This window comes from Chrysemys picta, chromosome 1 (genome assembly GCF_011386835.1).
Source record: "Chrysemys picta bellii isolate R12L10 chromosome 1, ASM1138683v2, whole genome shotgun sequence".
NCBI lineage: Eukaryota > Metazoa > Chordata > Testudines > Emydidae > Chrysemys > Chrysemys picta.
The window spans coordinates 157,831,976-157,845,548 of NC_088791.1; the positions used below are offsets into that span (position 1 = coordinate 157,831,976).

The following is a 13,573-nucleotide window of genomic DNA, read 5'->3' on the forward strand; positions in this document are numbered from 1 at the left end:
TTCCCCTCCTCACCCCACGAGGGGGTCGTGACCTGCCCCCCGGGACTCCTGCCCCATCCACCCCCCCACACGTTCCTTGACGCCCCCCCGGGACACCTGCCCCATCCACCCATCCAGCCCCCTTCCCTGTCCCCTGACTGCCCCCCGCCGCCCCATCCAACCCCTCCTCTCATTCCTGATGGCCCCCTGGGACTCCCTCCCCCATCCAACCACCACTTCTCTCTGTCCCCTGACTGCCCCTGGAACCCCTGCCCCTGACTGCCTCCTACCGCCCCATCCAACCCCTGCTCCTTCCTGACTGCCCCCCCCAGGACCCTTGCCCCCATTCAATCCCCAGTTCCCTGCCCTCTGACCGCCCCGACCCCTACCCACCCCTTGAACTCCCCTGCCCTCTATCCAACACCCCCTCCCTGCTCCCTTACCGCACTGCCTGGAAGTGGCTGGCAGCGCTACAGCCACGCCACTTGGCTGGAGTCAGACCGGGGCTGGGCCACGCAGCTGGAGTCGGGCTGGGCCAGAGCCGGGCCGTGCGGCTGGAGCCGGGCCGGGCAGCACCTGGAGCCGGGCCACGCTTGCTTCTCAGCCCTCCCAGGCTTCCCGCGTGAACAGCTGATTCGTGGGAAGCGGGGGGCGGGGGGAGAAGCGGTGCAGAGCGTTCAGGGGAGGAGGCGGAGCAGAGGTGAGCTGTGGCCGGGGGTGGGGTGCGGAGCTGCCAGAGCTTTACCGGTTGTTAAATTTAAAAGCCCTTTTAGAACCGGTTTTCCCGTGGGACAATCGGTTCTAAAAGGGCTTCTAAATTTACAATCGGTTCTAAAAGGGCTTTTAAATTTAACAACTGGTTCCCGCGAACTGGTGTGAACAGGCTCCAGCTCACCAGTGTGTGTGTGTGTGTGTGTGTGTGTAAGTAAAAAATATAGTCTTTTATCTGTCGAAAAAACTTTCCCTGGAACCTAACCCTCTCATTTACATTCATTCTTATGGGGAAATTGGATTCACTTAACATTTCGCTTAAAGTAGCATTTTTCAGGAACATAACTGCAATGTTAAGCGAGGAGTTACTGTATATTCTATTTCGGGGAGCTAGAGCAGCAGCTATTGCAGGCTTTAAGCTCAGCAGCAGTCTGGGGACAAGGGGCACACTTTCAGAAGTGAGCTTAATCAATCAATCCATCCATCTGTAGAATACTACATTGCTACCACCTGCAGTTCTGATAGAGTAAGAGCTGCAATTATTCCATTCTAATCTTTGACCTTATCACCCACCTCAATTACACTCACTCTAGCAATGGGTTACTGCTGATGCTAGGTGAGAGCATTAATGTAGTGCACAGTACCCTCTTTGGAAATATCAGCTCTGAAATGCTCTCAACTGATGTCACCCTTGAGCAGCACAAATCCTAAAACTGCTAATGAGTTCATATATACTGTCCTAGACATGTAAGAAGGAAGACATGATTTAATTAGGCTGCAACTTTATTAGCTTCTCATCTGGGAACTAGTGCAGGTCAGGATTCCTTCCTTAATCATTTCCAACTGGTGGAGGATAGCCAGCAACCTTTCTCCACTTCATAGCAGGTCCCCAGCCCTTTACTGGGACCCCAGAACCCTCCCTTCATATGAGAGTTAGGGAGCTGGGGAAAGTGGGTTATCTCCTCACTGTACCAGACATTAGGAGCCCCAATACCACTCCCAGCTTCTTTAGGGCATGCCCCTCCCTTAAATCCACTTCTGGTTTATCGGTGAACTGGACCCCGTCTGGAACAAGTATATGCACTGGATACCTGCCAACTGTTAAACTGCAAACTGAACTGTATCTCCTCACCAATCCACCAGGTCCCTACTGTGGGCAAGGCAAAAAAACCCAACCCACCGAAACTGGCAGTGAGGGGAAAAATCCTTTCCAGTTTCCAAAAAGGTGACTAGTATAATGCCCACAGAACACCAAAAAGCTCAGTCCTACACTAATGCCAGGGGTGGGAGAGACTGAGTTGCTAATCCAGAGGGGGCTCAGGCTGGAGGGACTGGGTTTATATGTATCCTCCCCCTGGTAAACCAATGGTTACCTCAGCCCTACTGGCCTATACAGATGATGCATTTCCCCACCTCTCAGGCACCTCCACCCCAGCTCCAACCCCTACAAGTGGGGTCCATAAAAGAGACAATACCCTGTTAAACGCCACCAACCCAGATAAAGACCTCTCACATTTCAGCTTGTCAAGAGTTACACTCTGTGCAAAGGAGGCTGGTGAGCTCCGAAATTTGGCAGATGAAATGGACATGGAAAGATGTTCTCAGTGCTGGTTTACAGCAATGAGTACTAGTATCTTTTAAATATCTCTACCAATTTACTAACAAGAACCTTTGAAAATAAAAGCTTAAAGATTTTTTCAAATCCAGATGAGTTTCCACTATTAATATGTTGCTTGTTTATATTTCTCTGCTTTGCTGATGAAGAGTTTCTTTCACTTTTAAGTTCTCTGTGCTGTAGTGACTGGGCTACAAATATAATGATAATTTCTTTGTTGAAAAATCTTTTGGGAAACTTTTAATAACTTTTATTGTTCATTTTTTTTTAAACACAACACAGAAAGAAATAAAATAGGTATTGCACTTCTAATATATGTATTTAGACCAACAGACATTTGGACCAAAATTTTCAAACTTGGGTGCCTTAAAAGTTAAGCACCTGAATAAAAATGGACTGATTTTCAGAAGTGCTGGACACCTGCAACTGCCAATGAAGTCTGTGGGAGCTGTGTGTTCAGCACCTCCAAAAATCAGGCCACATTTTAAGGTGCTTAAACATGCCTAACTTTAAGCAGCTGAGTTTGAAAAATTTGGATTTAGAATTTAAGCAATCAGTTTTCATTTTCTATAGCAAGTAATAAACAATTTAAAGAGACAAATTTAATATACAATATGTTGTGTGGAGAACCTTCATTTGTACTATGAAAAAGAATCCAGGAAACTTGGTTTTACTTTTGGTAAAAGTTTGTTTTCACAAAATCTAAATTGTGGGGCAAATTTGACTAGACTGTGTCACTTTGCTTAACCAGTAGGAACAATTCTCAAAGCATCAACTAAATGATGCAGCCTGGAGCTCGCTAAGATCACTTTCACATTATGGACTGTTTTCAGGTTTACTGTACTCTAGTTCTCATCTACCACCAAACTGATTTAGATATTGCTATGATCATAGCTGATTTCAACTGCAGCCCTCAAGAGAAATAAAGGCTGATTTTAATTTTTATGTGAATCTATCTTAGGAAAAGATGTAACACATCATTTATAAAAACCTAAAACAGATCTATAATTACCTGGGAAGACCCATGGGGAGATTTCTTGCACTTCTGGTGTTTTGGATTCAGCAGGCCATATTCGGGTTTCATTTGTAACTAAAAAGGCAGAAGTTAGATTGTATATACCAGAGATACATCTGCTCTGCCTCTGTTTACATTTATGTCTACCCCCGCTGTAGTTTGCCAAAACAAATCAAAATGAACACGTGAAATCAAATACCTTAGGAAACTGCTGAACTTGCTTTCACCACACACCCAATAACAACACGTGACTAGCTCTCTGAAACCTGCATTGTTTTTAAAATATTTTTTCTTAGTATCTGGTGTTCAAAACCTTGCAAGATTGGACACCTGCTTACCCACAACTAATCAAATGCTCAAAAAAAAAAAAAAAAAAAAAAAAAAAAAAGAGGCTTTGCTTGAATGTACATTCTCACACCAAAATACATTCTTCTGATGATGCTCACCAACCACATTAACTTAATATAGGAGATGTCTACTTACCCAATATTTTCTTTGGTGTTTCAGATATGCCCAGTGTCTCAGGTTTAGGGAGTTTCTGTTGTGGTGTTTCATTGAGACCTGGAATGATAAGGTGCACTACACATAAAGGTAAGTGAGCCATTCATTCAAAACATGGTGAGCTGTAATCTGCCCTCAGAGATGTCCATACAATACCCTCTGAGCCACTGAGAACTGAGCATGACTGTCAGAGGGAAGAATTTAGCTCTGTTTTGTAAATGTCTAATCATTAATCTCATTTGCTGCTGCTCCTTCACCCCCCTCCACCCCCTCCCCCACATTGCCACTGTTCTAGTATCATTGGCCACAGAAACCAATTACATGTTAGAGTATATAGACATGGTATATTCAGCATTGCAATAAATGTATTCTAACTGGACATATCTTGATTGCATGGCAGACTTGTGATTAATGAAGATTTGTTTGTGTGTGGTTAGAATACTAAAGCTCACAGAACGAAAGTTAGGCCAAACAAATTTCATGCCGTGTAAGGTTCTTCCACACACCATTCCTGAGTTGAGTGGCATTACACTGGGGATAAATTTGTCTCCAGATATTTTAAGCAGAGTGGTTCCCAATCTTTTCAGACAAGAGTACCCATTTACTATAGTAAGTTGGTACCATCTAGTGCCTGCTACCTGTGTGCTCTAACCTGATACACAATTACCCAAGTTCTACATCAGGCCAGACAACTGACGTGAATGAAGGAAGCTGTGATGCACTGGGGCTTAGTATAGGTCTCAGTAATACAGTGGAGTGGGGAAACGTAGAATACCATTCACAAAAGCCTGAAGTATCAGTACAGGTATATGTGCCAGTGGTTGGAAACCCGTGATCCTGTGCACACCTGGAGGGGGCCCAGCATATATTCACTTAACACCTCAAGATTATCTCTGCAAAATCACTTCTCTCCCTTCCCCTGCAATATGAAAGATCTGTTTTTGATAAAATAGTGGCAATAAGTCCTTTAAAATATTCTGACCATGGAATAGTCACTTTTATACTTCAGGTGCATCCTCCCCCTTACCACCATTATCATAAGATATAATAAAAAAAATCTGAACCAGTCTCAAGAAAGAAAGAACTAGAAAGGACAGGAAATGTAAAAGGATTTACACAGCTCTTTATCTATTGGCCAGAGAAGTAAGGAATGTCTTAGTCACCTAGTATTGCTCCTGGCAGGGAATGCCTGTTCGTGGTTTTAGGCAGCATTCGACGTGTGACATTTTGAATTACTGTGGAAACAGCAACAGTGCATTATCAGAGAAACTTACAAATTTTAAGTCAGGAAACAAAAAACACTCACAAGAGGACTCTGAACATTCTGAAAGCCTCTTTATTCAGTTTAGTAGCTCAGAGATATCAGCTTCATATGTTCTTACATTATCTCAAACCTATCTAAGGGTTTGCAAGATGTCTCTTTTCTAAACCACCCCTAACTGCAAACCTTTCCCATACACTCAATGTCATTCTTCATGCCATCAATGTTAGATTGATGTTCTTTGTGAAAATTATGCTCTATACCAGGGGTTCTCAACCTTTTTCTTTCTGAGCCTCACCCCCCCCCCAACGTGCTATAAAAAATTCAGGGCCAGCATTAGGGGGTAGCAAGCAGGGCAATTGCTTGGTGCGCCATGCCACAGGGGGCGCCGTGAAGCTCAGTTGCTCAGGCTTCAGCTTCAGCCCCGCACGATGGGGCTTTGGCTTTCTGCCTTGGGCCCCAGTGAGTCTAACACTGGCCTTGCTTGACAGACCTCCTGAAAACTGCTTGCGCCCCTCCCACCGAGGGGGCTCCAGACCCCAGGTTGAAAACTACTGCTATATACTCAAGATATCACAGGACCAGTATCAGGAACTGCAGAATTTGGGGCTAATGAGATTTAGGGGAGCTTAAAAAATCCCTAGAAAGCGTCTGCTATTTAATGAGACACTACAATATTAAACAATATGTCTGGCAGGAGACCATTACTATTTGTATGCTCCTACTCCCCTCCCATCACCCCTGCCATTCATGTGACCCTGAAGATACACTGGAACATGTCTAATAAATGTTAGGCGTGGTAGTATTTTTAACAGGTAGAGCTGGGTGAATAATTCATAATTAATAATTTGAGACATTTCACTGCTTTTACCAGTTTTTTCTGTGAATAGTTCTAAATCTGTATCTCATTTGCTAGCAGTTTCTTGCAAGTATTCAATTTTCAAAGTTCTAGTTGCTTTAATTAGACAATGCAGGTCTCATTGTATGTTTCTTTCACATGGCCAGATAAGGATAATTCTAAGAATCAGGTTTTTGGTTCAAATACTCAATTACAAATTCAAAATTTGCTTGCTGCAATATTTGCTTAAAATTTATTGTTAACGCACTTATTCCTTGCAGTATCCCCATGCACTAGAATATTAATGGAAAAGGGGTTTCAACACAGCCAAAGTGAATTTAAACAAAACATTCAAATTAATACTTAGGGTTTTGGTTTTTGTTGTATTTAATTAGCAATGGTAATAGATATTTTTAACTCAGCATGAAAACAAATATTTATAGGAACACAATAAAAAATGCCACACTGGAATAATGTTCTTTGTAGTCCTATATCCTGTCTGACAGTAGCCAGTATCAGATGCTTCAGAGGAAGGTGTAAAACCATGCAATAGATACTCATACCATAGCATGTTTATGTGGGAAACTTTGTTCTTTACCTTGGATTCATTGATTGGTTTATATCCCGAAGAACTAGGTCTGATATCCCTATTTTATCTTGGCTGTTGTAACTGAATATTATGCTTTTACTATATAAACATCTAATCCTTTTTTAACCCCCCTTCTTACGTTTCATGTTGGGTGCATCATAAATATTAATTAATATGGACCTTTCAATATAAATTATTTACTTTAAAAGTGGCCTAACAGCATACAAGCATCTTCTAAGAAAAACACATGAAATATCTGCAGTTAAAATAGCCTAGATAAAATGTGTAAGTAGAGACTGATCTTGTGCTTCAGGACATAAACTTCTGTCTGCACTGGCCAGCAGTTGAGGAGAATGCATGCTGCACACACCCCTTTATGAGTGTGTCAGCAGGTGTGGCTCATCTGCATGCTTGGGAGAACATTAAAAAGGTGCACCATTCACCATGGTTATTATTTGGATTACCACAGTGCCAAAGAGCCTAAGTTATGGACCAGGACCCCAGTGTACTAGGGACTGTACAAACACAGAACAGACAGCCCCAAAGAGCTTACACTCTAAGAGTATGTCTATACTTATGATGGCATGTGGAGTACAGACACTGCATGCACAGCTATTATGGGTATAAACAGCAGAGTAGATGGTGAGGCATGGCTTAGACAAGTGCCCAAAATGCCTGAATCACCAGGGTATGTACCCTACATTGGCTCTCTACAGTAGGGTTACCATACGTCTGGATTTTCCCGGACATGTCCGGCTTTTGGGGGCTCAAATCCCCGTCCGGGGGGAAATCCCCAAAAGCCGGGCATGTCTGGGAAAATCGGGAGGGAGGGAGGGCTCGGCCGGGGCCTCTTTGGCCGGGGCCGGTGCGGGGCCGGGGTCGGGGTCGCGGGGCCGGGGGCATGGTGCCGGGCCGGGCGCGGTGCTGGGCGGGGAGCGCGATGCCGGGCCGGGGTCCAGTCCGGGCCCGCGGGGCCGGGAGCCGGTCCGGGTCCGCGGGGTTGGGAGCCGGTCCGGGCCGCCGGGGGGTGCGCGGGGCCGGGAGCCGGTCCGGGGTAGCGGGGGGTGCGCTGGGCCGCGGGGCCGGGAGCCGGTCCGGGGTCGCGGGGGGTGCGCTGGGCCGCGGGGCCGGGCCGCCGGGGGGGTGCGCTGGGTCGCTGTGGGCCGGCAGTGCTGGGCGGGCCAGGGGCCCGGGCCGGCACCCCAGGGCCCGAGCCGACCCAGGCTGGAGCCGCCGGGGGGCCAGCCTGGGCCGCGCCTCCTCCCCCCACACTCCCCCTTACCTGCTTCAGGCTTCCCGCGAATTAAATGTTCGTGGGAAGCAGGGGAGGGGGCGGAGACTTTGGGGAGGGGGCGGAGTTGGGGCGGGGGGGGGCGGGGGCGGGGCTGGGGCGGGGCCCCGTGGAGTGTCCTCCATTTGGAGGCACAAAATATGGTAACCCTACTCTACAGGCCCAAGCAGTGCCTCCCACAATAGTGTCCTGCTGCCAGAACCTTTCCCCTCTGCTGGAGCCTTTCCCAGCTGCCGGAGGCCTTTCCTGCTGCAGCAAAAGGCTCCAGCAAAGAGGAAAGACTCTGGCAATGAGGAGGCAGGGGGAAAAGGGCTCTGGCAGCAGATACCTGCCAGAGCCATTACATGCTCCCTCCCTGCTGCTGAAGCCTTTCACTGAGGCATGTAGCTACACACACTAGCGACAAGTGTGAATGCAGCCTGCCTTTCACTGTGGTGTGTGGCTACATGTGTAGTGCCTGTACTCTAAACACCACCGTATGTTTAGACATAGGCTATGTAACAATGTTTCCCGGAGCATGCTTGCTTACAAACCACATAAGAATGTATTACTGAGCTCCCCCTACGGCAGTACAATTCCACATCATCCCAAACTCAAGCCAGTGTCTAACTGACAAGTTTGAACCCAGAGCAAGGACTTCATGTAATAAGTAAAATAAAGGGCTAAATCCTGACCACATGACATGCATATGTATTCTAGTGATCTGAATGTAGGAATGGGAGCCAAAAACTACTGTGCTCTAAACTTGGTTCTGATACTGACTTCTGTCTCTGGCCTTGGGCTTAAATTTCTCTCTCTGCTTAAATTTCACCCATTTGTAAAATGAGGACAATACTACTAATCTCTCTCTTAAAATCATTGATGAGGCTTCATCAGTTAATGGGCCCAATCCAGCATTCCTATCACACTCAAAACTTCCACTTAGCTTAAATGTGCTAGGAACATAGAATGAGGCTCCATGTTTATGAAGTGTTCTGAGGAGAAGATGGAAGAGGATAAAATATGGGTCAGACCAGACGAGAAACATTCATATAAAAAAGAATCTGACACACCAGAAAAGGGCAGACAAATAAACAGTGACAAGTTTTTAAAGTGCTTGCACACAAATCCTAGAAATCTAAATAATAAGATGGGTGAACTGGAGTGCCTCGTGTTAAAGGAGGATATTGATATAATAGGCATCACATAAACCTGGTGGAGTGGGGACAATCAATGGGACACAATCATTCTGGGGTACAAAATACACCTCTACCCCGATATAACACAGCCTGATATAATATGAATTCGGATATAACGCGGTAAAGCAATTAAAGCGGTAAAGAAATCACTCCTGCAGATCAAAGCAAGTTCGATATAACGCAGTTTCACCTATAACGCGGTAAGATTTTTTGGCTCCCGAGGACAGCGTTATATCGGGGTAGAGGTGTACAGTATATCGAAAGGACAGAACAGGTTGTGCGGTGGGTGGGGGGGAGTGGCACTATATGTGAAAGAAAATGTAGAATCAAATGAAGTAAAAATCTTAAATTAATCCACATGTTCCACAGAATCTCTATAGATAGTAATTCCATGCTCTAATAAGAATATAACAGCAGGGATCTATTATCGACCACCTGACCAGGACAGTGATAGTGACGACGAAATGGTAAGGGAGATTAGAGAGGCTATCAAAATAAAGAACTCAATAATAGTGGGGGATTTCAATTATCCGCATATTGACTGGGTACATGTCACCTCAGGATGAAATGCAGACACAACATTTCTTGATACTTTAAATGACTGCTTCTTGGAGCAGCTGGTACAGGAACTCACAATGAACCCACAATGGGAGAGGCAATTCTTGATTTAGTCCTGAGTGGAGCGCAGGATCTGGTCCAAGAGGTCCTATAACAGGACCGCTTGGAAATAGTGACCATAATATAACAACAATTAACATTCCTGTGGTGGGAAGAACACCTCAACAGCCCAACACTGTGGCATTTAATTTCAGAACGGGGAACTATGCAAAAATGAGGCGATTAGTTAAACAGCAATTAAAAGGTACAATGACTATAGTGAAATCCCTGCAAGCTGCATGGACACTTTTCAAAGACACCATAATAGAAGTCCAACTTAAATGTATACCTCCAAATTAAAAAACACAGTAAAAGAACTAAAAAAGAGTCACTGAGGCTTAACAACCATGTAAAAGAAGCAGTGAGAGATAAAAAGGCATCTTTTAAAAAGTGAAAGTCAAATCCTAGTGAGATAAATAGAAAGGAGCATAAACACTGCCAAATTAAGTGTAAAAATGTAATAAGAAAAGCCAAAAAGGAGTTTGAAGAACAGCTAGCCAAAAACTCAAAAGGAATAACAAAATGTTTTTTAAGTACAGCAGAAGCAGGAAGCCTGCTAAACAACCAGTGGGGTCCCTGGATGATCGAGATACAAAAGGAGCACTTAAAGATGATAAAGTCATTGCGGAGAAACTAAATGAATTCTTTGCTTCAGTCTTCACGGCTGAGGATGTTAGGGAGATTCCCAAACCTGAGCCATCCTCTGTAGGTGACAAATCTGAGGAATTGTCTCAGATTGAAGTATAATTAGAAGAGGTTTTGGAATTAATTGATAAACTTAACAGTAACAAGTCACCGGGACCAGATGGCATTCACCCAAGAGTTCTGAAAGAACTCAAATGTGAAATTATGGAACTATTAACTATGGTTTGTAACCTGTCCTTTAAATCGGCTTCTGTACCCAGTGACTGGAAGATAGCTAATGTAACGCCAATACTTAAAAAGGGCTCTAGAGGTGATCCCGGCAATTACAGACCGGTAAGTCTAACGTCAATACTGGGCAATTTAGTTGAAACAATAGTAAAGAATAAAATTGTGGGACACATAGAAAAACAAATTGTTGGGCAAAAGTCAACATGGTTTCTGTAAAGGGAAATCGTGTCTTACTAATCTATCAGAGTTCTTTGAAGGGGTCAACAAACATGTGGACAAGGGGGATCCAGTGGAAATAGTGTACTTAGATTTCCAGAAAGCCTTTGACAAGGTCAACAAAGGTTCTTACGTAAATTAAGTTGTCATGGGATAAGAGGGAAGATCCTTTCATGGACTGAGAACTGATTAAAAGACAGGGAACAAAGGGTAGGAATAAATGGTAAATTTTCAGAATGGAGAGGGGTAACTAGTGATGTTCCCCAAGGGTCAGTCCTAGGACCAATCCTATTCAACTTATTCATAAATGATCTGGAGAAAGGGGTAAACAGTGAGGTGGCAGTTTGCAGATGATACTAAACTGCTCAAGATAGTTAAGACCAAAGCAGACTGTGAAGAACTTCAAAAAGATCTCACAAAACCAAGTGATTGGGCAACAAAATGGCAAATTAAATTTACTGGGGATAAATGTAACGTAATGCACATTGGAAAAAAATAACCCCAACTATACATACAATATGATGGGGGCTAATTTAGCTACAACTAATCAGGAAAGATATCTTGGAGTCATCATGGATAGTTCTCTGAAGACGTCCATGCAGTGTGCAGCGGCAGTCAAAAAAGCAAACAGGCTGTTAGGAATCATTCAAAAAGGGATAGAGAATAAGACTGAGAATATATTATTGCCCTTTTATCAATCCATGGTACGCCCATATCTTGAATACTGAGTACAGATGTGGTCTCCTCATCTCAAAAAAGATATACTGGCATTAGAAAAAGTTCAGCGAAGGGCAACTAAAATGATTAGGGATTTGGAATGGGTCCCATATGAGGAGAGATTAAAGAGGCTACAACTTTTCAGCTTGGAAAAGAGGAGACTAAGGGGGGCTATGATAGCGGTATATAAAATCATGAGTGGTGTGGAGAAAGTGAATAAGGAAAAGTTATTTACTTGTTCCCATAATATAAGAACTAGCACCCACCAAATGAAATTAATGGGCAGCAGGTTTAAAACAAATAAAAGGAAGTTCGTCTTCACACAGCGCACAGTCAACCTGTGGAACTCCTTGCCTGAGAAGATTGTGAAGGCTAGGACTATAACAGGGTTTAAAAGAGAACTAGATAAATTCATGGAGGTTAAGTCCATTAATGGCTATTAGCCACGATGGGTAAGGAATAGTGTCCCTAGAGGGTGGAGATGGATGGCAGGAGAGAGATCACTTGATCATTAACTGTTAGGTTCACTCCCTCTGGGGCACCTGGCATTGGTCACTGTCGGCAGCCAGGATACTGGGCTGGATGGACCTTTGGTCTGATCCAATATGGCCATTCTTATGTTCTTATGAAAATGAAAAGGGCCAAATGTCCTATGGCTGGTTTGTCAAAATAAACCTGAGATTTTTACTTAGTCCATGTGTTTCCCTCTTTATATATTGGTGTGTTTAACATTTCTCTGACTTGGGGAGCTCCTGGCTAAAATGCAAAGACAATCATTTTCAGAATATATTAAATAAGCTCCTGTATTTCTGTTTCTATGGAAATTGGCATTTTCAAATTTCCAAGAGCTGGTCCCTTAAAGATATTTTTCGCATGCTTCAAATCCCAATGTCTGGCGAGCATGTTGGTTTAAGTCTATTCACACATGATACTAATTAATTAAATAAATCACTCCCACTCCACAGTCTACTGTATTTTATGGACACGTTGAATTTTTATTTCCCTGAATTAAAAAAAAAGTGACATTATTTAAACATCTGGAAAACAAGTGCAAGAAGCCATCTCTAAAAACAACTTCTTCTCCAGGAACACATATTGGAAATATAAAAGATTTGGAAGAAGTCATTTGGAACATATTTATTTTTCTAAATCCTGCTCAACTTAGAAACCATACAGGTAAAGTTAAATATTTGTACTTACAGAAAACTAAATTTAACAAGAAATATTATTTCACATTTGTCATAGGCACGCCCTATAAGGGGGTTTACTAATCTATAAAAGCCCAGATACCAAAAACTTCCCAGGGGAGCGGAGACACACTGACACAGTGATGAAGACTCATCACGTTGGAACATTTCAAAATCCCTGCAGGTGGCACTACTGAAAAGATAGCACAAATCTTCCTATTTAAATGCTCCATGTTAGGATTTCTCACACGTCATCTCCGGACCCATGAACTTCCCAGGACATCAGATTTTTAATCACAGAAAGCCTTATATAACATAGGACTACTGGATAACAAAAATGGGGTTTCCAATTTTAAACTACACTATTTCAAAGTTGCAGAATTAAAATCAACTATGCAATAATTATGTTTTTTAAAAGTACAACTAAGGGGGGGGGAATCTCTCCCCCATTTTTTCTAGAAATGCAGTTGTGCAACCTTAGCATTTTCTTGGTAAATACATTTCCACAGGCCAGAATTTCCTCTCTTCCACTTGAACTGTAGCTGGCTGTTGTTTATCAGTTTCTGCTGAGACTCTTCACTGAAGTGCTGATGGAAGACAGCACTGCCCATACCCAGATATGCTTTCATTTGCTACTTTCATTTCTTTCCTAAAAGCCTTCCCTCCACTTTTATTTTGGCCTAAAGCACACTGAAAGCATATGCATTTTAAAAAAAAGTTTCTAAACATCCTCTGCTCTGGAGCTGGATGTTAAAAATATTTGTTGAGTTGTCCCCAACTCATTCTTAAATTTTAGGGAATACTCATCTAAAACTCTAAAGAAGAACTCTGCCCGTTTCCCTCCCACAGAGACAGTTCAGAAAAAGCTAACATCTGGGCTAATAACTTTTGTGTTTAGTGAATTGCTTGTTGAAGAAATATTCTGAAAACGGTCATAATTGTGCT

General features: G+C 43.4%; 1 protein-coding gene across 50 annotated transcripts in view; it reads right to left on the bottom strand.

Moving 5' to 3' along the window:
* ABI3BP (ABI family member 3 binding protein) overlaps positions 1-13,573 on the bottom strand; it is a 403,542-nt gene that overhangs the window by 160,548 nt on the left and 229,421 nt on the right. For 49 of the 50 annotated variants that reach the window (XM_065587762.1, XM_065587956.1, XM_065587764.1 and 46 more), the window contains 3 exons: positions 4,985-5,056; positions 3,804-3,899; positions 3,318-3,395 (listed from right to left, as the gene is read on the bottom strand). In XM_065587762.1, coding sequence (XP_065443834.1) covers positions 3,318-3,395; positions 3,804-3,899; positions 4,985-5,056 — 246 coding nt within the window. The remainder of the gene's footprint in view (positions 1-3,317; positions 3,396-3,803; positions 3,900-4,984; positions 5,057-13,573) is intronic. The other variant, XM_024101448.2, reaches the window with a different exon arrangement.